We start from the raw sequence: 25,382 nt of genomic DNA, 5'->3' as shown, positions 1-25,382 counted from the left end.
TCGATTAGTTAATACTCTTGACAAACTTATAGTTTATATCTTATCATTTGACATTTTGCAATGTTTGAATCACTTTCGAAACTTATCTCTAAAAAGTTCCACGAGGTAATTAGCTAAACTTTTTTTTGTTGTCTTCTTTGATGTTTCTTTTTTCGAAAAAAACCTGCCCCATTTTGCCCATATTGCAAAGGTGGACTAAATATACCGAAAAACAAAAATTATGTTTTTTTTTCATGTTTTCACGTTATTTTTTTTTTTGTAATATTACTTCAAAAATATAATTTGCTTTTCATTTTTAATATAAAATTATGAAAATTATTATATTTTCATTGCTATATTTAATTATTTAAACGTACTATATTATTTTATTTTTATTTTTGCTCGCCATATTTCAGCCGCCATTTTTTGTTGTTGTCATTTTTAGTGCATTTCAAAATTTCAACTATGAATTCAATTTAATAGCTCATAAATACCCCCAAATTTTGAAACAAATTTTATCGAAGTTCTAATTTTGACCGCGAAACCTTGGATGCTGGTCCACTGTGCCGTGTTGCGAAACAAACATTACAGTGGCACACGGAAGGAATATTAATGATGGCAAAGAAGCAATATTAATCACCATAACCGGTTAGATGATTTCTTTTTATTTTAAATAATTACAAGTCATGTCAATCTAAGAACATTTTCAAAAAAATAAGCATATTTATAAACCCCTACATTGTTGCTCTTTTCTTAACTGCTTTGGATATAAAAAAAAATTTAACCGGAACTTTTTCATTCCTATTTTCCATAATCATGAAAATAACATCGTATTCTAGAAATTTCTGAATGAAATTCTTTTCGAAAATAAATCACAATCATTAAAGAGTTAATTTACTATTGAACGTAAGTTTAAGTCTTTCTACTTCTATAACGAAAGCAGCATACACGAGTTATCCTTGAGAAAGTAAAAAAAAAAAAAAAAAAAAAAAAAAAAAAAATTGAGTAAATTAAGAAATGGGAAAAGAAACAACGCAATGAGAATATTAGATGTGTTCATCCTGTGGGGTTGTTGCGTCACAGGGGAAAAAAAGCGTTGTGATAAACAACACAGATGTTCACATGGTTTTTCTATCAAAATTAATTTTGTTACCTGAAAGTGCTAGGTCAACGTAACCTGGTACACCTTCCGAGGCAACAAAATTGCCTTCAGCGCTGTTTTACCCCATGTAGAAAAAAAAACAAAAACAAATTTATTATTTGTAAATAAAAAACTTGTTTGTTATTGCGGTTTGCATTTTCGAAAGAAGTAGAATATATTTTCCACATCTATTGGAATTTCGTCCAAACGGGGATTTTCCCATAATTAGTTGTGAAGGTTTGGAAATTTTTTAAAAATAAATAAATTTATGACCTACATTAAGACAGTTTAAAAAAAATGTTTTAAGACATAACACGGCATTGCTATTTCAAGGTAAAAAGAAATGGTTGGGTTGGTGCAACTAATTTGCCCATATTCTGTCTGTAAATAGTAAAAATAAATAAATAAATAAAATATTATTATAAAACTTTATTTTTTGAGCATTAATTAGAATAGGTATATTTTAAAGATAAAATATTTAGAATAAAAAAGCGAAAAAGTGAGGAAAGATAGATAAAATAAATTTTTAATTTGAACTGGATTGTTGAATATTGTTAACACTTAAAATTACTTCTATTTACTGCTTTTTATTGCGTCCCACATTCAGTATTTTTAAGTTTACGTACTTTTTTAAAGTACAGATGATTTTTTTAAAAATCCAAGTAGTTATTTATGTCATGATAATTAACAAATAAAGTATTCTAACATAAAAATATAATGACTATATGTTTAATAAAAACAAATAATCTTCGTATTCTTAGAATTAAAAAAAATACCTTGTTTTAATAATAAATGTGAAGTTGGCAAGGTTCATTTTATGGCGGGTTGAGTAAGAAATTATGAAAAAAATATACACCGAAGAGCTATTACACTATGACCATCCTCCATCTATAACAATGGGCTCGCCCAGGCTTTCATGGTTTCTCGCCTAGGAACAATGTTTTCATGGGGCACATTAGGACCCATAATCCTCATAGAACAATCCCTGACGTCTGTAAGCTACTTGAACATAGTTGCAGACCAAGTTCACCCTATCATGGCAACAGTTTTTCCTGCAGGGGATGATGTTTACCAACAGGATAATGCACCATGTCATAAGGGTCAAATCGTTGAGGAACACTCCAGTGACTTTCAAGTCATGTCTTGGCCCCTAAATTCACCTGACCTTAATCCAATAGAGCATTTGTGGTCCTACTTGGAAAACCAAATTCGTGCTGCCACGCTACCACCTCGCAATGTGAGGGAATGGCAGGACCAGTTGGTGAGCGCTTGGTACCAGATACCCCAGACTACCAATCAGCACCTTGTGGAATCAATGCCACGGCGGGTGCTAGCAGATTTGAAGGCTAAAGATGGTCCTACATGTTATTAGCAGGGTGGTCATAATGTAATAGCTCTTCGGTGTATATTTAATAAGGAAAATAATAATCTTCGTATTCTTAGCATTTTTTAAAAAAAATATCGACATTTGAGGAGGGGAAAAAGTGAAAAACAATGATGAATGAAAAGCAATCACGGGAGTGGGAGGGTGGAAATAACAGGTGGCGGAATCTCCTTGTTCTAAAAATAAATGTGACGTTGCCGAGGTCCGTTTTATAGCGGGATGAGTAAGAAATTATGGAAAAAAATATACGCTTTAATATTTCAAATGCAAGAGAATCTTAAATCAGCTACCATCTAAAAAATCACAATAAAAATTGTTTTCAAATTTTGTGTGATGTTTGCTGTTTTATTTTTTAAGGACTTATATAACTATAGCATATATAGAGAAACTTTCTTACCCTTTTTCGTATTTTCTCACTAATGAGCGGCTTGACAATTTTCCAACCAATTTTGTAGAATGACGGAATATTGATGACATGAAAGGCTTTCATAAAACATGGACAAGCACGCTATTGGGATAAAATATACTTCAGTGACAGAATTGACAAAAAAAATATTAGAATCATTGAAAACATTAGAATCATTGAATAACAAAATATTATGAAAAGCAACTAAATGAAAATTATGACAGTGTTTTAAAGTTCATTAAATTTTAATGTAGAAAGGGTGTCAAGGAAATGCAAGATAACAAAAAATCAAAATTGCATTAGGCATATTAGTAAATAAATACATATGAACTTAAATTTGGTACAAAAATATTAGGAAAAGTACAAAAGTTTGTATACATGTCAACATATCTCGATATTTGCTCCATTAATCACTCGATAGACACTAAGACGATTATACAGTTTCAGTTACAAAATTACTTTTAAAATTATTTTAATGGATCTCTATTTCATTTGAAAAATTTGTTATGAAACTTATATAATACTTACTTATATTTATTATGAAACTTATTTAATATAAATTAGAGATAATCTCCCAAAGATATCATAATTTACTGGTTTTATACTTATTCATCATAACTAATACTATTCTACTAATACGATTTGACTTTATAATTGAATAATATCATTCAAACATTCAAAAATGAATATTTGAATAATGAAAATGAAAAATGAAAATGAATATTACACTATTTAAAGACTTTTTTCATTTCAAGTTTTTTCTTCCTTTTCTCGTACTTTCACTATTTAAGAGGACGCCATACAATGGGAGAAACTTTTCATCGCAAATTCTCTTTCACCTTCATACCAAATCTTCACCAAATTTAGAGTTAGTCATGAATTTGAAAATATCAATATTCAAACAAATTATTGGAAGACAACTTCCCCATTGCGTAATCCAAAGTTATCTTCTCATAATTTAATTTTCGTTTTGATCTTGAAGAAATAATTTTTTTTTTCAGCATTTGAAACTTCAATTATTACTCTAGGTTCTTCAGAACTCCCTTCTTCTATACTATAAATTTTAAACGACTTATGAAAGTGAAAGAGAATTTGCGATGGAAAGTTTCTCCCATAGTATGGCGTCCTTTTAAGTATCAAGCTTATTATCATGCATTAGCGACACATTTTCGCTTTGGTAAAAATATTAAATGCAAAAATAATGAATTGGTGGTTGGTTCTAATGCCGCTTGCCACACGGGCAAGCCAGCTTGGTGAAACCGATCAAATTTAAGGCAAAGTCTGCGATTCTTGTTTTTCAGTGGCGCCATCTATGGTCAAGAATTCGACTTCTGCCACATCGTACGTCACACCTGCTTATAAGGCGAACCCATTCATACATCCATTTATTCATCCACAGATCGTAATTTTGACCTGAATCAGAGAACGATCGATCTCCAATCCAGTACCCTCAGAGGTATTGATTTGTTATGGGAACATGGAGGACTTTGCGACTCGACAGAATTGTAACGTGCATCAGTCATCAACTACACCGTCTTTGTCCGGTGGGGTTCGAACCCACGAACTCTCGGACATGGGCCCAGCGCCCTACCGACCAGGCTATCCCGGCCTAATGAATTGGTAGATGTATAAAACGTGGAAAGCATTCAAATGTCTGAATCTCCGTATTATAATTAGATAATCACGAATTTGAATGTTACTAGATTTATAATGTCAGGCTACATAGTAGAAACATTTCAGAAAACCTACACGTTATGTTTAAACGAAAGAAATATTTTTAAAACGCAAATGCTGTTTTTAGTGCTACGTGGGCTAAAAAATGTAATTTAAAGTACGTATCTTAACTATAAAAACCTCTGTGTTGAATTTTTTTCTATTGTAGATGATATATTCAATTTAGCATTTGATTTTTAATCTTATTTTATATTATCCTGTAACGATTCTGTTCAGTTTTCGAGAATTTGTGACAACTTTTATGGTTTAAAATTATTTGCTAAAATTAAACATTCTCTATTCAGTCATTTAGAAATTGTACAATGGGTCGTTTTAAACGATAAGAAAGAAAAAATTATGGAACTGGAAGGAAAGCAACGAAAAAATTTCTAAATTTCCAAATGAGGAAAAATTTATTTAAACATCTAATTTGATGTAAAAAAAATTACTGAGTTTAGGAGCATGAAACTGAAAGAATAGAAACTTTACTTGAAGTGCAACGGTTCCAAAAAGCATCCATTTGCTCATTGCGATGATTTGTTGGATTCTTAACCCTTTTAGGTCTAGCAGGACCACGAATCCTGTCACTTGGTTGACTGGATTGTCGCCTGCTGATCTCACAGATATCAGTCCACCGAAAATACAATCTGCTGCTGCGATCTCATCTGGATCCCATAAATCTAAATAAATAAGACAAATGATGTTATTTTAAAAAAGAAACGTTTTTTGCGAAAGAAGTAAGTAACTATGAAATAAAAGAAAAAACTATTTTTTTTGTACGTTTGTTTTAAGACCCAACTAAATTTTTTTAAAGTTTTGTGTTTTACTGCATAAAATCTTTTTGATAAACGTCTATGACTATAACTAGCATGTTTCATTAATATTTAAGCGATATTTGCAATAGCAAATGCTATTAAATTTTTTTTTGTCAAACGTTTTAAATTATTCATTTTGTAAGAATAGTAAAATAGAAACGTGAACAAAAACATTTATATTGTTTTGCTAGATTAATAGTTTTTTTTCCATAAAACTTTCCTACTTCCTTTTTCTTTTGTTTCTTACTCGATTTTTAATTAGTACCCAATCAGTTCAAGAGGATATGCATTAATTTTTGAGTCAAGTGATCAAAGCTTGAATCAATCAAATTTAAATCACTTGAGTATTAGTATCAGATAGCACAAACATTAAATACCCTGAGTTGAGATCATGCTATATGGCTACAAGTAAGAAGTTTTCCTTCTTTTTCATCCTTTTTTTAACGAAGCATATTTGTTATTTAAATGTATTTATTATAATTTTTATTATGACTTATATAGGGTGAATTTTTTAATAAAACATCCATTATGTAAAGCTAGGCTTATGTTCGGAAATACTTATATACAGAAAATTGCCTACCATGTCGCTTTCATACCTCCTATATATCTTACAGAACTTTTAATTTAAACTTAACTCGTTAATACTTTAACGAGAAAAAAGGTTCTCGCAGCACTTTGTCACTAATATCTTAATTCAATAATTTTTATTATTTAAATACACTGTTAGAAATTTCTCGAAAAAAATGGTTAAATAGCAATTTATTTAAATTTTTTTGTTTACCGTATTCAGACAAAACAGTCAACTAACCGTAAATAAAATGGTATTCAAACTCTTAACTGTGAGAGAAACTATTCATTAACTGTTTTCCTCTAATACAGTTAAATAACCGGAATTTTGTTACTCCAACTAGGCCCATTTAATAAAGAATTTAGTTCCTCAGTTCTTTATAGACGAGAGGGCTAATGTCTCAATCTCATGATCCACAGAATAGGAGTTCGAGCCCCAGCGTTGATATCACAATATTTCTTCCATTCTATTCAGCACATGAAAAGTCTCCTGCACTCCCGGATTTCTAACCCATTTCCCAACAAAAAACCTAGCTTCAATGTCCTGTTAAACTTTTATTACAGTTTTGAAACCATGCTAGTTGTAAATGGTAGTTTCATATTCATGTTTCTAACCCTACTAGTTGTAAACGATTTAAAAAAAATAAAAGTAAAAAATGTTTTTTACAGTAAACTTTACAGCTAATTGGATGGATAGACTTCACCCGGTTATTTTACCGTAATTTAACAAATCAAATTATATTAATTTACAAGCACAATCGAAGATTATATTCTTGCATTTTTGGTCGGAGAGATATTTTTAAAAAATAATTTCTTAAACACTTTCATTTGCGCAGGTGTTAATGAATACTTACCGGCCCTTGCGTAAATGATCGCCCTTCCTTTACTGTCTCTGTAAGGAAGAAAGCCGAACGTATTTGTCCTAAGGAATTTCCTAAGTATAGCTGGATCTTTCCTCTGTAACAAGTAGCGGTAATTTTCTACATAATGTAAACCTGTTTTAAAAAATTCTGCCGCTCTCTCTCCGTCAAATTTTCTGGATCTCAGGAAAACGAGAAGAATGTCATCTTCGTCCGTGAACTCAATATCTGGATCACCTTTAAAAAAACAATATATTTTAAGAATAAATTGTGAAAAATTTGTTCGTATAATTGTTGTAGTTCCTATAATAATTGTAATTTGTTGTAGAATAATTTTAACAACATAAAAATTGCATTTAAAATATGATTATATACAACCTCTGGCCAAATTATTAGACGCACTATAAGATTCTATGTAGAATCTTAATTACCAGGTGATACTATACAGCTTTATTGTTTTTAGAAGACTGAAACCGGTTTGCACTTGTTTACGTTCGTGTATTCATTGGTTAAATTAGACGATATATAATATAAATATAGAATATTTATTATATCAGGCATTATATAAGTATATTATAATAATTTGACCAAATTATAGACGCACTGTAATTTTTTAATATTTACATGTCTTGAACGAGTTTATATGCAATACTTTTATAATTAAACATACATGTAATGGGTTTTTATTCAAGAGATTTTTTATAAGCTTCCTATTTGTATTTCTTTTTAATTGCATTACTATGTTAACCAATTAATACACGATTATATCAGATATAATAATTAATATTTATTATATCAGGTATTATATAATAAATATTAAATAGAGTATACTATAATAATTCGACCAAATTTCTAGACGCACTGTAATTTTTTAATATTTACATGTTTTGAACGAGTTTATATGTAATACTTTTATAATTAAACATACATGTAATGGGTTTTTATTCAAGAGATTTCTTATAAGCTTCCTATTTGTATTTATTTTTAATTGCATTTCTATGTTACCAATTTATACACGAACGTAAGCTAGTGGAAACCGGTTTCAGTTGTGCAAAAACAATAAAGCTGTATAGTATCACCTGGTAATTAAGATTTTACATAGAATCTTTAGTGCGTCTAATAATTTAACCAGGGACTGTATAATAGAGGATTAGACATTACAGACTGTAATCAATGATCTTAATATAAAGAGATACCACAATGATTGTTCGTAATACTTATTTTTAGATCCCTTTTCAAAAATGCAGTTTATGAAGTATGAATATTAGCATTTAAAAGTTAAAAACCAAAACGCTATCAAAATTGAACGAATTCCTACCGAAAAAGACATAAAGGAGAACATGAAAACTTTTTTGATTGCCACAGAAAACGATGAAGTGTTTAAAGGTAAAAAAAAGCATCAGACGATAGATCAGATCTCTAAAAAAGCATCAGACGATAATGGTTTGAATGTTTTCCTCACCATCATTTTAACTAGTGAATTGAATAATTGCTATAGGATTTTTTATTTATTTCTCGCTTAGTTATCAATTTATGACTTTAATGTGTATACCTACTTTATTGATTTATTTTTCGATAAAGATTCTAAAAATAGACATCATGAGTAATAAATACACTGCACTCTAAAAAATTTCATAAAATTTGGAGGGTTGGCCGTTAATTTATACAGCTAGCTTATTTCTTAGACAAAAAAATCTTAGTGCCTATAATTGTGACGATCTTCAGCATAATTAGTAGAGTTGGCCATTAATTAATACGGGTTATAATAAAAAAATTTCATACCAGGGTGTACACCCTTTTCCTGATAGTTGCAAACTAAGTGCTACGAACACAAAAATCCAAGGTTTGAAACCAGTCGGTGTCAAAAAAAGAGTCTTGCACTCCCTCTTTACGGGTGTCCACGAACAATAAACAAGCAGTTCTCTCACTCCTCAATAGATGGCTGCACTATACATTATACTATTTTGTCTGGTTCTACGTTTCGCCTTACGACGATCAAAGAGACCATGTATCAAGGAATGCCAATATCTGAACGGAAAAAAAGCTTTTTTTACAAGGATACCGTTAATTTACGGCCATTGGCATATATTTTATGAGAAAAAAAAATTATGGCCATGTTTGTATTTTTATGGCTAGCTTTGTGAGCAATGTGATTACGGTCAGTCCTTAGAACATTTTTCGCCGGTCACTTTCTAGTCGTAATCTAGAGAGGCAAATGTTTTAGAATGCACAACCTGCGCACAAAATATATATATAAAAAAATTAAAATGACTGATAAAGAAACAAACAGAGTTAAATATCTATAAATTACTTCTGAGTATCTCTCTCATAACTTTCAACCCTTTGGTTCTAGTTTCTTCGGTTTCATTTATGTTTTTAGCAGCCGTTGCTGCCATAGCTGGTGTAATAACATTCCAATGATATGGAAGAAAACCATCTGGTGGAACTGTTGAAGATATTTGGACTTTCTTGTTTTGGCCTTTGTCCGTCATAGCTGGAATAAAAAGGAAAAAATAATATATTTATTTCGAAAAGATAGATATTAATTCATTCCAAATGGCAAAATTTATGAAAATTTGTAATTAGTAATCTAAAATTGCAACTTAATTTAAATAGTGTAATGCGTAACATACGAATTGTTATCATTATGTGAATAATTTACACAGTAAATTAAATATAAGGGGCCGTTCAAAAAGTACGTACACAAAAATGGAGAAATTTTAACCACCTCCCCCCCTTTCGTACTTTACCGTACATAAGATCTTACTCCCCCTCCCCTTAGAGTACGTACATTTTATTAGTCTACCCCCCTTTTTCATAAAAATTAAAATAATTATGTTTTAAATAAAATTAAATATTTATTTAAGGAGTGTGTAGGAAAAAGTCAAATTTAAATTTGGTTTAAATGTACGTACTTTGTATAATACCTCCCCTTCTCCCCATCGTACAAAACCGTACAAAATAGTTCTATTTTATATTATTCTAAATCTGCCTTGAATCAAAATTTATCTTGGATTTAGTACTTTTTATATAGAAAGATAGATATAAAACTAAGAGGCTTGGTGCCAGAACAAAGTAAATCTAAATTCACAAGTTGTTGCTGAAAGTCAAATAAAATAAATCAAAACTATAATTTTATTGTTGTTTTTTTCCGGACTGTTTACGACACAGTATAAGACAGAAACATTCGTGAACAGTTTTGTATATATCGTCAATACTATATTTTCTACAATAAAATAAGCATTTAATTATGTACATTCCTATTTTATTATTAACATACATTATTTCTGCGCATGTTTCTCAATTCGAATTATTGCCACAGTAATATTTTGCTGCTACATTATTGAAAATAAAATTTTTTCTTAAGAAAGGGCAAAAGGCTACAAACTGCAACGTTTTTTTAGCGTTTTTAAGAATTATATAATAAATAAATTAATATTTATTTTTATATTAATCTGCATTCTTTAAATTTGATCTGAGCTTCTTAGTAAAATAAATTTTGTGAGACAATATGCCTTTGTAGCCGATAATGTAAAACTCCCCTGTAAAGATAGATACGAACACTTCATCAGTTTTAGCTTATATATCCAACAAAATTTATCAAGTTGAATAATACTGATGTAAATTTCGCTGTTTCAAATATTTTTTACCAAAATGGTAACATATTTAATAAAAAATTTAAAAAAATCAGGTTTTACAATGTAATTAATTATAAATGAAATTAAAAAAAAATAATACGTGAAACGTTGTGGAATTTTCAATCAAGTCGGATGTAAATTGAAGTTATCAAAAGTGTGCTCCTCATAAACGCTGTTTAAGTACTAACACCAATATTTAAGTTTGTGAAATCCATTTGCTTGTACCAAAAATCACTTATTTTTCTTATTTAGAGTTCAGAGCTTTTACGACAATGTTTTCACGTGTGTTGACTGTCGAATTATGTTAAAAACATAAAGTACTCTAAGAGTGTGTAGAATATGTTGTACAAAAACTACCTGTATATACAATCTATGTATTTATTTTTAAATTTTGGCTTACTTTCTTGCTTACATGTCTGATGAGTGCTGACATCTAGTTTAAAATAAATTAACAATCTTTTAACACATTACAAATAGTCTGGCACTGCCGATCTAGTGTATTGATTAAGAAATAAATATGATTCCAGGCACGAGAAATAGATAACTTTAACCGTACATATCATATATGTACCCGAAAATATCACGAGCACGAGAAATAGAGGGCGAAACTTCACCCCGTCATTTTCATGAAAGCTAGAAGGAAAGGGTTAAAATACATTTTGTTCTTCAAACATTGTTTACGACTTTATTAAATAGTAGATTATTTAGTAATAGAAGAACATGAGACTATTTTTTCTGTATTGTAACGTTATTTAGGGGTTCTGTGTTTTCTCGAATTTTGCTTAAATACAATAGAAATCTTAAATTTGAAAGTTATGTTTTTCTTTTCGCCTTTTTTATAGTTTATCGTAAGTGATAATAAAATCGTTGAATGTATCTGCAATGTTTCTTAATTTCAGGAAAAGTTCTTACATTTTACAACAATGTTGATTAAATAATATGTAAAATTGTTTAAATAGGAGACTGTAATAGGAATACTGTTTAAATAGGAGATCCTGTAAATGGACTTCATGTTATAATCTATTATTTAGCAATTGTTCAACTTTTTCATTCCTTCTCTTTGCCGACGCCCACGTGACATTTAACCTTTCATTCCTAACTATCAAATATTCACATCAAACCCGCTGTTTTATGAATGAAGACAAGAAAATAAATTTAATAAAGAGAAAAGTAGAACTGGTAGTAAAACAACTCTTTTATTGTTTCAAATCAATTGTTTAATGCTGGTGATGCAAATTTCTGGCTCAAACTTTTCAGTAGGTTGTGAACTTAATGCGCGTTCATATGATAAAGATTTAATGGCTTTTTTCTTTTTGAAATATCTATAATAAACAGCCTTTTTTTTAAATAATATATTTATATAACTAGTATTTTTCTTTTTCTCAAGTGCAATAGCTTTCAATTTCCAACCGTTTAACTAGAAAATTTCTAAGGGCATACAATCAACGTAGTTTTCATTGCGCTTAAGAGTTTTTGAAACTTAATTTATAGTTTTCGATTAAAAAAGTTTTAATCCTGTCTCTCACGGTATTTCTGTTCTACCTGTTTGCATTTAGTTAAGACATTAAGAAAAATTCTACATGCGACAGAAATTATTAAATTTTCAAGTATATTAGAGAAAATCGATGAATTTATCGCGTCTTTTCCTTCTCATATAGTTTTAAAATGATTTTTTTTTTTTTTTAAACTTTGTTTGGCATTTTGTTACCGGTGACTAATTTTAAAAAGTAGTTTAAATTTAGTTGAAAACATGTAGAATAATGCACAAATAAATACATTTGTTTTTATAAAATCGTAAAATTTACAAAGAAATTGTAAAATTTGCGGGATTTTTTTAATAACCATTGGTAGCGTCCTCTCTTAAAATTAAGCTTTTTTTAAATTATATAAACCCAATTGCAATTTTAAAGTTAAATACCTTTTCAATTATTTCATTCAATCATTGAAAATTCGCATTTCCTCCCTAGAATTATCATTAGTGTTAGAAACAGTAATAATTAATAAGAATATTAGTAAATTTTAATAATGGTTTTATAAAATAAAATAAATAAAATTTATTTAACTTTTTCCAGTATGATAAGAAAAGAGAAAGTTTATTTAAATCACTAAGCATATTGGGAACCCTTTGACTGTAGAATTTTTATTAAACATATTTTTTATAATTTTCTCCTTATTTTGTATGAACTTAATTATTGTATTAAATTTGGTATTTTGAAATTTACGGTTATGAAATATAGCATGAAACACTGGTGCCTTTTTCTGCGTTAAAGATCATCTGCCAAACACGGCTCACTTGAAAACCATTATTTTTCAATTTTGAACTTATTTGCAATTATTTAGATGTAACAGAAACAGTTATTCATCATTGAAATTTCTATAGTTTAAGAATTCAATTATAGATAAATTTTTGAATATGAATGAAAAATAATTCGAACTAATTTTTCGGTTTTATATTTTACAAATATAATTCGAATAATATAACAGATTTTTTTTATTAACTATTACAGTGTTTTTTACAATTAAGAAATACCAAAATATATTTCTACTTGTAATTAGAGAGTCAGAAAAAAAATATATAAAAGGGGCACCGATGCCCCATCTGCGTTAAAGAGTTGACGCAATGATAACATAAAAATAGTTATTACTTATTAGAAGAAAGTCAAGTCTATAATAATAAAATAAATTTGAAATATTTATCACGTAGACCTTGAAAAGTTTCATTTCCCTTACGGACTTTCAGACGTAAACCTTCTGACGTTTCATTTTGAAAACAAATTTGAAAGGGCAAGCATGTCAGTTGAGTTTAAATACCTTGTAATAATTAATTCATCAAGTTTTCTTAATTTCAGGCGTAGCGAATATTGACAGAAGACAAGACTGTTATTTAAAAAAAAAACAATTACAAAAAAACCCAGCTTAAAAGTGAAAATTTTTCTTTTGGAATTTTTTTGTTCATTTTTATTTGTGTCGTTAAAATATAAAATAATTTTGCAATTCTCGTTTCCAAAATGCTTCAAACATAGCTACTAATTAAAGAAGTTTTATAGCAGATTAGAAATATGACTTTGATTTTTCTTTCGAATAAAAAGGAGTCAACTTATTATAATGAGTCAGAACAATACACAGCCCAGAGAACTTCCAATTTAAACTTTAACTAAAATAAACAAAACATTCGAAATTCAAGACAAATTTTTCCCGTTATGATATATTTTAACCAAACAGTTATTTAGTATTTTTTCAGGATTTTATTATTATCAGGCAGTTTCACGAGATAACAGAAAAATTTTATAACTTACATAAAAAAATAATTTTTTTTAAAAAAGGAAAAAAAAAAACTGTATATGCTCTTTAAAAAGTTTTAATTGATTTCAAAATATTGTTCGAAACTTTTCCATTATACATTCTCATTAAATAAAAAAAAACTTGATTTATTATTCTTTTGTATTTCAGAGTTTGACCTCTTTAAGAAAAGAACTTATTTTTTAAACTTACATATACTTCCAGAAGCTCATAAAATAAACGAATTGCGATTAAAATCCTACCTGGAATAACATTTTTCCTTATGAAATAAACAATATCCATGATGATCAAACTTTCTGAACTTAACTGTTCACAAATCACACTCTTTTTATTCTCAGGAGTTGTTTTTTTCTCGAATATCTAAAAATAATTATGCTGAATATTGTTATTTGGGGAGACCTTTGGGGGATGTTTTTATGAATAGAAACGTCTGAGGGGGTGGAAAAGATGGGAAAAAAAGTCACGTAAAAAGTCACTAGAACCCTTGAAAGTTTAAGTGTGTTACAATTTCTAGTATTATTTAATCGAATTATTTCATTTCAAAACTAGCTTGATTTACAGCAATCAAAAATTGTGGCGTTAGGATTTTTAATTTAGGTTGCAAGAATTTCAAGAAAGTTTCTTTAAAAAAAAAACTAAATTGTATTCAAAACAATAACATTTACTTATCGAGTTTCCACTTTACAAAAAACCTAGCAAAATATTCTTATCTGTTAGAATGTTATACTCATGCACAATAGAATTTCATAAGTCTTCCTAACTGAAAGATTTAATTTATCGGTCTGAACTTTTACAGAGCTTAATTTGCCATGCATCTAAAAATATTATTAGTAATTAATATTATAAATATATAATTGGAATATATGACTTTTAGTGGTAATTAAATCAAAGCGTTTCAGAGAAAGCTCATCTCGATTCATATGTTTTATTAAAACTGTGAGTTGAAGGCAAATAAATTTCTTTTAGTATTAGATTTGATTTTAAAGTAATTAATTCAAGGAGTTTCATTTCAAAACTAGCTCCAACCCACAAATTATGAAGGAATTACAAATATTTGTAACATATTTGATTTAGTGATAACTTAATCAAAGCGTTTCTTTTTAAAACCATCTTGATCCACATATAATGTAAGCATTCAAAATAATTTGTGCGTTTGATGTAGTCTCACTTAATCGTGGCGTTTCATTTTAAAATTAGCTCCGATCCTCAAGTCATGAAGCTATTAAAATTTTATGTAATATATTTGATTTATTTATAACTTAATAGAAGCGTTTCTTTCTAAAACCATCTCGATCCACATATAATATGGGCATTAAAAATAATTTGTACGCTTGATGTAGTTTCATTTAATCGAGGTGTTTCATTTTAAAGCTAAATCTAAGTTCATATTTTTTAAAACTAAATTTTGTTTATCACCTCACTTTTTTCTAATAAATTGTTACCAAACCCACGCATTCTCTATTTTTCAAAAATATTTTAAAAACAAAAGATCTTTAACAAAAACTGAATTTTTTTGGTTCAATTTTTATTTGAATTTCCCGTAAATAAATAGGACAGCTATCTAAAAAAATGAACGATGTTCTTACTTAGAATAACACTTTACAGAAAATACACATCAGAAAAACGGATTGCTCTGTAAATAATAGTAAACATTAGACAAAGCTTATTTTTCATCAAATCTGTTACATAGTTATCAATTCATCACTCGCCTTGATATTCATGTACTACTTATTCTTCAAAAATATGCCTCCACAAGTATTTCAAACTTTAATCAAAGGATTAGTCAACCGTCAAGCATAACAGGCAACGCATATCACTAAATAACTATAGTTTGAAAGATAATGATAAACCTTAGATAAAAAAAGTTATTTTTTTTTATCAAATCTATAACGTAATTATCAATTCATCGCTCTCCTTAATAATTATTTAGTAATTTTTAAAAATATGCTCTCATAAGTTTTCGAAACTTTAATCATTGGATTCCCTAACCGTCAAGTATGACCGTCAACTCATATCACTAAGTAACATAGCTTTAAAGATAATGATAAACCTTAGACAAAAAAAGTTATTTTTTTATCAAATTTATAACATAGTTATCAATTCATCACTCTCCTTAATAGTTATTTAGTAATTTATAAAAATATGCTCTCATAAGTTTTCGAAACTTTAATCATTGGATTCCCTAACCGTCAAGCATAACCGTTAACTAGATCACTAAGTAGCATAGCTTTAAAGATAATGATAAACCTTAGACAAAAAGAGTTATTTTTTTAATCAAATCTATAACATAGTTATCAATTCATCACTCTCCTTAATAGTTATTTAGTAATTTATAAAAATATGCTCTCATAAGTTTTCGAAACTTTAATCATTGAATTCCCTAACCGTCAAGCATAACCGTCAACTCATATCACTAAGTAACAAAGCTTTAAAGACAATGATAAACCTTAGACAAAGAAAGCTATTTTTTTTTATCAAATCTATTACATAGTTATCAATTCATCACTCTCATTGATAGTTATTTTGTAATTTATAAAAATATACTGTCATAAGTATTCGAAACTTTAATCATTGGATTCCCTAACCGTCAAGCATAACCGTCAACTCATATCACTAAGTAACACAGCTTTAAAGATAATGATAAACCTTAGACGAAGAAAGTTATTTTTTTATCAAATTTATAACATAGTTATCAATTCATCACTCTCCTTAATAGTTATTTTGTAATTTATAAAAATATGCTGTCATAAGTTTTCGCAACTTTAATCATTGGATTCCCTAACCGTCAAGCATAACCGTCAACTCATATCACTAAGTAACAAAGCTTTAAAGATAATGATAAACCTTAGACAAAGAGAGTTATTTTTTTAATCAAATCTATAACATAGTTATCAATTCATCACTCTCCTTAATAGTTATTTAGTAATTTATAAAAATATGCTCTCATAAGTTTTCGAAACTTTAATCATTGAATTCCCTAACCGTCAAGCATAACCGTCAACTCATATCACTAAGTAACAAAGCTTTAAAGATAATGATAAACCTTAGACAAAGAAAGCTATTTTTTTTTTCAAATCTATTACATAGTTATCAATTTATCACTCTCATTGATAGTTATTTTGTAATTTATAAAAATATACTGTCATAAGTATTCGAAACTTTAATCATTGGATTCCCTAACCGTCAAGCATAACCGTCAACTCATATCACTAAGTAACACAGCTTTAAAGATAATGATAAACCTTAGACGAAGAAAGTTATTTTTTTATCGAATTTATAACATAGTTATCAATTCATCACTCTCCTTAATAGTTATTTTGTAATTTATAAAAATATGCTGTCATAAGTTTTCGAAACTTTAATCATTGGATTCCCTAACCGTCAAGCATAACCGTCAACTCATATCACTAAGTAACATAGCTTTAAAGATAATGATAAACCTTAGACAAAAAAATTTATTTTTTTATCAAATTTATAACATAGTTATCAATTCATCACTCTCATTGATAGTTATTTAGTAATTTATAAAAATATACTGTCATAAGTATTCGAAACTTTAATCATTGGATTCCCTATCCGTCAAGCATAACCGTCAACTCATATCACTAAGTAACATAGCTTTAAAGATAATGATAAACCTTAGACAAAAAAAGTTATTTTTTTATCAAATCTATTTCATAGTTATCAATTCATCACTCTCATTGATAGTTATTTTGTAATTTATAAAAATATACTGTCATAAGTATTCGAAACTTTAATCATTGGATTCCCTAACCGTCAACTCATATCACTAAGTAACACAGCTTTAAAGATAATGATAAACCTTAGACAAAGAAATTATATATATATATATATATATATATATATATATATATATATATATATATATATATATATATATATATATATATATATATATATATATATATATATATATATATATATATATATATATATATATAAAGTCAGAAATGTTATTATCAAACACAAACTTAAACGGAACGAAATCAAAATCAAGCAGATAGATCTAACAATTCAGAAGTCAAAAGGATTTCGAAAAAAATACAGTTTTTAAGTTTTATCTTTTTACGCATGTGATATTTCGATCTAAAGGTATTATTTTCGAAAACTTTTTTTATTCTGAATCGAAGGTAGATAGAAGCTGATATTTTCGAATTCATAATTGTCTTCTGCGTAAATAAGTTTAAGGCAGTAATTATTATTATTATTTTTTTATCCGTGAAATTCTTCTGAAACCAGTTTGGATTGATTTAAATCTAATTACGACTTAGGGGTTTGTTATGTCTTAAATTCTATTTTTATTTCTATGTCTTACATTTCAACTAATTTTCCTGTCTGAGAAGGTAAAATGCAATTGAAATTTCGACACTCTCTTACTAGTTATGACATTTAAATATCTACAGGATCTCCGTTTCTGACAGCAATGAAGGTTTAAATTTTTTTTGACAGTTTGTTTTAACTTTGCCATTACATAGTCAAATGGTATTTTTTGACATTAAATTATTTGACAACAACCTGACAAGTTGGAGTGCTACAATTTCAACTGAAGCAGCCGAGCTTAACGCTTACGCAAGCTATTGTTTCCTAAATTTTACGAGCAAAATTAATCGCTGATCAAATTTTTTTTCACTTTCCGATTTTAAAAACTAAAAGACACAAAACAAAAAAGAAGTGAATAATAATAAAAAATGAAAAAGTTTCAAACTCTGGAGAAAATTCTGTTGGTTAATCGTTTGTTATAGCCGCTATGCTGGTTAATTTTTTTTAAAAATATTTCTAAAAATTGAAGCTTTGCTTTTGTCGCTTATGCAAGTTATTATTTCTTAAATTTTTCGAGAGAAATTTATTGGTAATGGAAGTTTCCACCATTTTACGATTTTGAAAACTTACAGGGACAAAACTAAAACTAAAAATTAAAAAAAAAAAAAAAAACTACGTTTTTCAAGTATAACAAAATGGAAAAAATTCGATTAATCAATCGTTTGTTATACCTTCTATGTAGGATAAAATTTTTTTCAACGTTTCTAAAAACTGAATACTTTGCTTGACGCTTATGCAAGTTATTATTTCTTAAAAGTTTGGAAAAAAATTTGCTGATTTAAGTTTTGATCACTTTCCGACATTGAAAGTTTACAGACAGAAAACTGAAAAGAAAAAAATTTTTAGGAAAAAACTATGTTTTTCAAATTTACTAAAATAAAAAAATTCTATTATGCAATCGTTTGTTATGGCTGCTATGTAGGTTGTATACGTATTTTCTTAAACTTTCCTAGAAATTTAAGTATTGTGTTTGGCGCTCATGCAATTTATATTTTCAAAAAACTATACGAGAAAAGTTTAGACCACTTTTGGATGGAAGTTTAGACCACTTTCGGACATAGAGAACTAACAGACTAAAAATATATTTAAAAAAACTATGTCTTTTAAATGTACTAAAATAGGGAAAGTTATATGAATAAATTATTATACAAATTATAAGTTTGTTCCTCACATTTCTAAACACTGAAGCACTGCAATTTCCGCTAAAGTTGTTGTTTCCTAAATTTTAAAGGCAAAACCTATCAGCAATCGAAATTTTGACAGCTTTTCGGCATTAAGAACTAATAGACATAAAATGAAAAATAAAATAATAAAAATAAAATAAAAGTTTTAAAATAAATTGACAGAAATGGAGAAAATTTAAATTATTGACCGTTTGTTATACCCGCCATGTAATATAAGGTTTCTTTTTTTCACACTTCCGAAAACTTAATCACAAAGCCAAAAAAAAGAGAAAGTAATCAGTAAAAAAATTCATTAAGAGAGCACAGTGTATAAATAATATTCCACACAATTAGAGCACAAAGATATTCTGTTCCATAATGCCTTCGGTTATCAAAACTTTTTATTATCATTTACTCGTAATGCCAACTTTTATCTTGATTATATGCTAGAACTGTCTGATCCTGGTTATCTTTAATAGACATTAAATGAAAAATAAAATAATAAAAATAAAATAAAAGTTTTAAAATAAATTGACAAAAATGGAGAAAATTTAAATTATTGATCGTTTGTTATACCCGCCATGTAATATAAAGTTTCTTTTTTTCACACTTCCGAAAACTTAATCACAAAGCCAAAAAAAAGAGAAAGAAATCATTAAAAAAATTCATTAAGAGAGCACAGTGTATAAATAATATTCCACACAATTAGAGCACAAAGATATTCTGTTCCATAATGCCTTCGGTTATCAAAGCTTTTTATTATCATTTACTCGTAATGCCAACTTTTATCTTGATTATATGCTAGAACTGTCTGATCCTGGTTATCTTTCTTTTTTAGAAAAAAAAATATACATACTTTCACTAGTTCAAAGTCATCGAAATTGAAACGAAAAAAATAAATAAGTAAAATTTAAAAAAAAAAGCTGTCTACCTTCAAAATAACTCGTTCGCTAATGGTTACGAAAAAAAAAGTAGATTGGCCTTCTTGTTGACCCATTAGAAACGAAAAAGACAGGCAATAATGTGAAAAGAAAAAAGAACCTTAACCTTTCAAGTTTTTCAGAATCTTCAGATAGACTTACATTAATAAGATACTCTTCAGACGTCAAGAGCTATTTCATTGAGCAAACCAATATCAAGGAAAAAGTTAATTTTTTCAAGTCAGATAAAATGCAATTTGATTGATAACTTCCAGTTTATAAACAACAATTTCAACTATAATTCTTTTTTAAAATTACTTTATTTTTTAAATAGATAGAAGTAGTAAAAAGTAGCTATGTATTTATATTTTTCCGATGTTTTTTTAACATGCTTTTCAGTTGTGCCCGTAAAGTATCGTTCATTAAAATATCTATACATAAATATAAATAAAGTATGGGATGGGCCGAAAATACCTTTCTAAATTTAAAAAAGATGCAAAACTGAAAATGAATAATAAAGATAGAGAGCGTTTTTTTTAAAAATCTGTCACAGGAATATGTGGATTTTTATTTAAAAACGTTTTTTTAATGTTAGTTCTTTAATGTCACTCTTAACACATTGCTGACCGGTCACGAGTTAACTTGTGTTTTCGTGGCCAAACGTTGGTGACCGGTCACGAGTTAACTCTTGTTTTCGTTAGCGATTCGTTTTTGTTATTGATTATTAAAGATTGTTTTTGTTAGCGATCTCGTGGCGACTATTTTAAAAAGTGGGCGTAATTTTCCTTACTTTTCAAGTTTTACTTTTTAATTCTCTACCAATTTATTATAACTTCACGAGACCCGATTTATTTTCAAAACTTGTGGTGTACCATTACGTGTAAGTGAGTGTTATACTTTTTATCATACGGCATGAAAAATAGTTAAAGTTTATTTATCTTGTTTTACTTCCACATCCGCTTTCAAAACAATAGCCGGGCACATAGGGTAATTTTCAGAAAAGTTGCCGGTCAGTAATGCGTTAAAATAAATTTTAAAATCCGGATGAAAAGGTAGGTACTTTATTTACGTCGCTCTGAGCTGGGGCTATTGGCGGCGGTCTGGGAAACATACCTGAGGATGATTCAAAGACATGCCTTCTCAATTTTGGTACTTTATTTACGTCGCTCTTATCTGGGGTTTGGCGACTGTCTGGGAAACATGCCTGAGGATGATTCAAAGACATGCCTTCTCAATTTTGGTACTTTATTTACGTCGCTCTGATCTGGGGTTTGGCGACTGTCTGGGAAACATACCTGAGGATGATTCAAAGACATGCCTTCTCAATTTTGGTACTTTATTTACGTCGCTCTGATCTCGGGTTTGGCGACTGTCTGGGAAACATACCTGAGGATGATTCAAAGACATGTCTTCACAATTTTGACCCTCAGCAGAGGTGATAGCTCCCCTGTTTTGGTAGCCCGACGACTTGTGCTCGAAGTCGAACACTTTACGATAGAAAAGTTTAAAGAGGACCAATACAGAGCGCATCCTCGGTGCCTACGCATCCACCCGTTTACTGACAACAGCCAGTGATACTTGACATCGGTGTTCTGGGTCTACCAAAAAAGGTTTTTTAATAAAAGTGATACCTGCAATAACTGTGAAGATATTCAAACAATTGAGCACCTACTCTTTCACTGCGACAGATTCCGGACACTCAGACAAAACCACTTCCTCGGGAGGAATGAACAACAAATTTTCGCGAGCAATACTTGCAAATCCATTATTAAAGAGATCATTAAAATTACTCTCGAGGAGACGCTGGCCCAATTTAACAACTAATTTGCTCTCCCCAATAAACATAGTTAAATACTCCTTGGACCACTTCATTTAATAATTTTACTCGTAGTATTTTAAATTTCAAACTTTTAATATGTCATATTTTAAATTTTAGACCTTGTATTTACATTTTTTATGTTTTAGACATCGCTTTCCATTTTACTCAACACTTTTTAATTGTTGCTCGGCTGGTTGTTTTACACTGGTCTGTTATTGATTTTAACTGTTAATTATTCAACTCTTAAATGATTTTCTTTTTAATTTTTATACACAATTAGCTTTTATCCTTGATTTTGCATACCACCATTTTTTAGTATTTTTAAAAACACGCTTTTAAATTTTGATTTGCAAATATTTTAAAATTTTAAGGATTTTATAACATTTACGTCCCTTTTGGACGAATATATTTTAATGATTTTAATCTTAGGGTATATTTTATCTATACTTGTTATTTTATCAATTTTGTCTTTTTACATCTTTATCCTATCTTTTATCCACAAATAATTTTATATCTTGAAATTTTATGCATGTAAACGGCTTTGTACAGTCGATTTTTATTTTCAAACATAATGTTTTAAAATTGTAACGTTTGTAAAATTTTCATTTTACTGATTTATTCAAATTTTATGTCCTTTAGGACAGGCTAGTACTAATGTGTACTTTTATCTTGTGTGTAATTCTTAACTTTTTCCTTTTACCCAGCAACTAGCTCTAGCTCTCAATTCGATCCTATTGATACCTTTATTCAACTGTAGTATCTAGTAAGTAAAAATGAGTTCGTGATGTTACAAACATTTCGTTAGTATAAGGGTCTGTTGGCCTGAACGGTACAACACCAAGCACGATCAATATTGTTTTAATTTGTTTTCATGTTAAATTGTTGAACGGTATGTAAAATTATAAGGGTCTGTTGACCTTCTTTCTGATGTGTTTCAATGCTTTCGAGGCTTGTTGCCATCGCTGTTACTGTAAAATTTTTAACATTTTATTTCTATATAATTGCTGTCAAATTAAAAATTGTGGTTCCACTGCATTCGGCGAATGGGCCTATAGGCCTAGGCCGCTGTAAAATTTCCTTGACATCGGTGTTCTATTGGGAGGCGAGTTTTTACGATCAGTCTACTGCGGGACCCGGATGAAAAAGACATTCGTGAGCGGCACTTTACTTACAAATAATATAATATTTAACATAAACGCATCTACTCATGAGTAATATATTCAAGCGACAGTCTGTGTTCTAAAGAAAAAGCAAACTATGAATCGATTCTCCGATTTTTTGATAAACTTTCTGTTTTCTTCTCCCTATTCGTTTTCATTTACCGACTTTATCAAAAATAAATTCATTGGCTTCTATGGTATGGCGACGCTAGCTTGTAATAATATACATTCTAAAATAAGCTAATTAAACAAACACTTAAAATGGAAAATCTACAGGTTCATTTTAAAAGAAAATGATGAACAATTTACGATATTAATGATGTTGACATAAGTCAATATAATAACTTATAAAACAGATAGGTTAATAAACTGTTAAAAAAACAAAAAACAATTATTTTGTTCAAAAGTAATTAGGTTGTAATTGTTTCAATTTTGGACACATATAGAAGTTTGATATGATTATGAATATTGAAGTTCTGAGGAAGCAAATATGGTTAAATGGTTGACCATAATTTTTGAATAATAGCAATGCACGATTTATTATCCATTCTGAAACTGGCATGCATGTAAATACAAATTTTTTCAGAAACATATAAAAAAAACTGAAGATCATAGTCAGCTAATTTTTAGCTATGAGCTGAAATTAGTTCACGACATGACTACGATATTGTACTTAATTTTTGTGACAGTGAAACTAAGAACAATTCGTCCCAACTCGCATGTTCCTCGCAGAGTTTTCGCCACCGGACATTCAGTTCCTAATAAATATGTAGTAAGGCACAATTGTAGTAATAGTGAGTAATTATTATACTATAGTAGAATGTGTGCCTTACACTTTTTATTAACAATAAGAAGCTGTTTTAAATAATTATTTCCAGGGTACTCTTAAATATTTTTTTTCTTCAAAATTTAAATTTATACTCGTGAAATTACGTATATTAATTTGAAAAAAAAAATTATGCGTAATAATTAATAAAAAATGTTAGTTCTTATGACGCTAAGGCGTAGAAAACAACAATATTCTAGACTGATACTTAGTTCGTGAAATCCCGATTATTAGAGCAAAAGTTATTTAGAGTGACATATTTTCTTCGATTCACTGCACTAAAAAAATTAAAAAAATCAAAAGTGTGGTGCTAAAACTAACTTTTTACTGTTACGAAAATTTAAATAAACGAAATCTTATAGAATTTAGAATGAGATAAATAGAACGTTTAATTAAAAATTAAACAAATAAAGTAATTGTGATAACGGAATGTCAACTAATAATTAATAATTTAAACATAAAGTATTTAAGTTGAGCTTCCAGCTAAATTCTCAAATTGTTAGTGGGTTTAAAATATGCATAATTATAATTCAAAATGCATAATAGTAACTGAAAATTAATTAAATTTCTATTTTGAGAGGAAAACTGCCATTCTAATGTTGAGGGAAGGACCCTAACTTTACACATATGTTAACTGCATGCAAACATATGTGTAACTACATGCAAACATGGAACATATATGAACATATTACAATAAATGAATCATATAAACAAGCTTACCTAATAACCACTCTATCTGTAAAGGATTTCTGCACTTATGATAGCTAGTGCAACATTTCACAAAAGTTGTATTTGACTTCTTAATCTGCACTGCCATTATGAATAAATCGATTACCGCAGACGCTAATTGCAATTAATGTTATAAGTATTGGTTAATATGTTTTAGCAAACCATTTTTTTTTTTACAAAAACATTACTTTGATACGTTTCTATGCGGATCTATTATTCATTGTTTTGTAGCTTAAAAGACACGCGTTAAATGACTCAAAACCGTATATACATAATATGTTCTTTAGTAAAATATTTCAAAAATAATATTTTGAAAGAATCAACAGTTTTAAAGAATGTTTGCAAACGTTATGTCTTCTTCATCTCGGTATATCCACAAATAAGTCATCCTTCCTCGACATCAAATGAATTGAAGCTCTAGAAACAGCACAATAGACTAGGCAGTGAGAAAAAAATCCGTTATGCTTTAGTTACGCAGATAAGTAGCCGAAAGAAAAATTACATAATGAGCTGATTTATTTCAAATGATGCGTTTTACAATGGGTTTGTGGCACGGAATCGTTTGCGTTTCCTTTAACGTGAAAAGAACAATGACTTAGCTTATTGAGTTCCACCGTGTAA

The 25,382-nt window shown here is 28.7% G+C and overlaps 1 protein-coding gene across 1 annotated transcript in view; it reads right to left on the bottom strand.

Annotated features, from left to right (window-relative positions):
* LOC107454352 (alpha-tocopherol transfer protein-like) overlaps nucleotides 1-25,382 on the bottom strand; it is a 33,506-nt gene that overhangs the window by 3,889 nt on the left and 4,235 nt on the right. Inside the window, exons 2-5 of the mRNA XM_016071528.5 lie at nucleotides 9,177-9,359; nucleotides 6,860-7,102; nucleotides 5,113-5,303; nucleotides 2,902-3,012 (exon numbers count right to left, since the gene is read on the bottom strand). Of these exons, the coding sequence (XP_015927014.1) occupies nucleotides 2,902-3,012; nucleotides 5,113-5,303; nucleotides 6,860-7,102; nucleotides 9,177-9,357 (726 nt within the window). The 5' untranslated portion in view covers nucleotides 9,358-9,359. The remainder of the gene's footprint in view (nucleotides 1-2,901; nucleotides 3,013-5,112; nucleotides 5,304-6,859; nucleotides 7,103-9,176; nucleotides 9,360-25,382) is intronic.

Source organism: Parasteatoda tepidariorum, chromosome 5 (genome assembly GCF_982258835.1).
Source record: "Parasteatoda tepidariorum strain Cologne lab strain chromosome 5, Ptep-v5.0, whole genome shotgun sequence".
NCBI classification, from domain to species: domain Eukaryota; kingdom Metazoa; phylum Arthropoda; class Arachnida; order Araneae; family Theridiidae; genus Parasteatoda; species Parasteatoda tepidariorum.
Note: the sequence above shows the minus strand (reverse complement) of the source record. Positions and strands in the feature narration are given on the sequence as shown.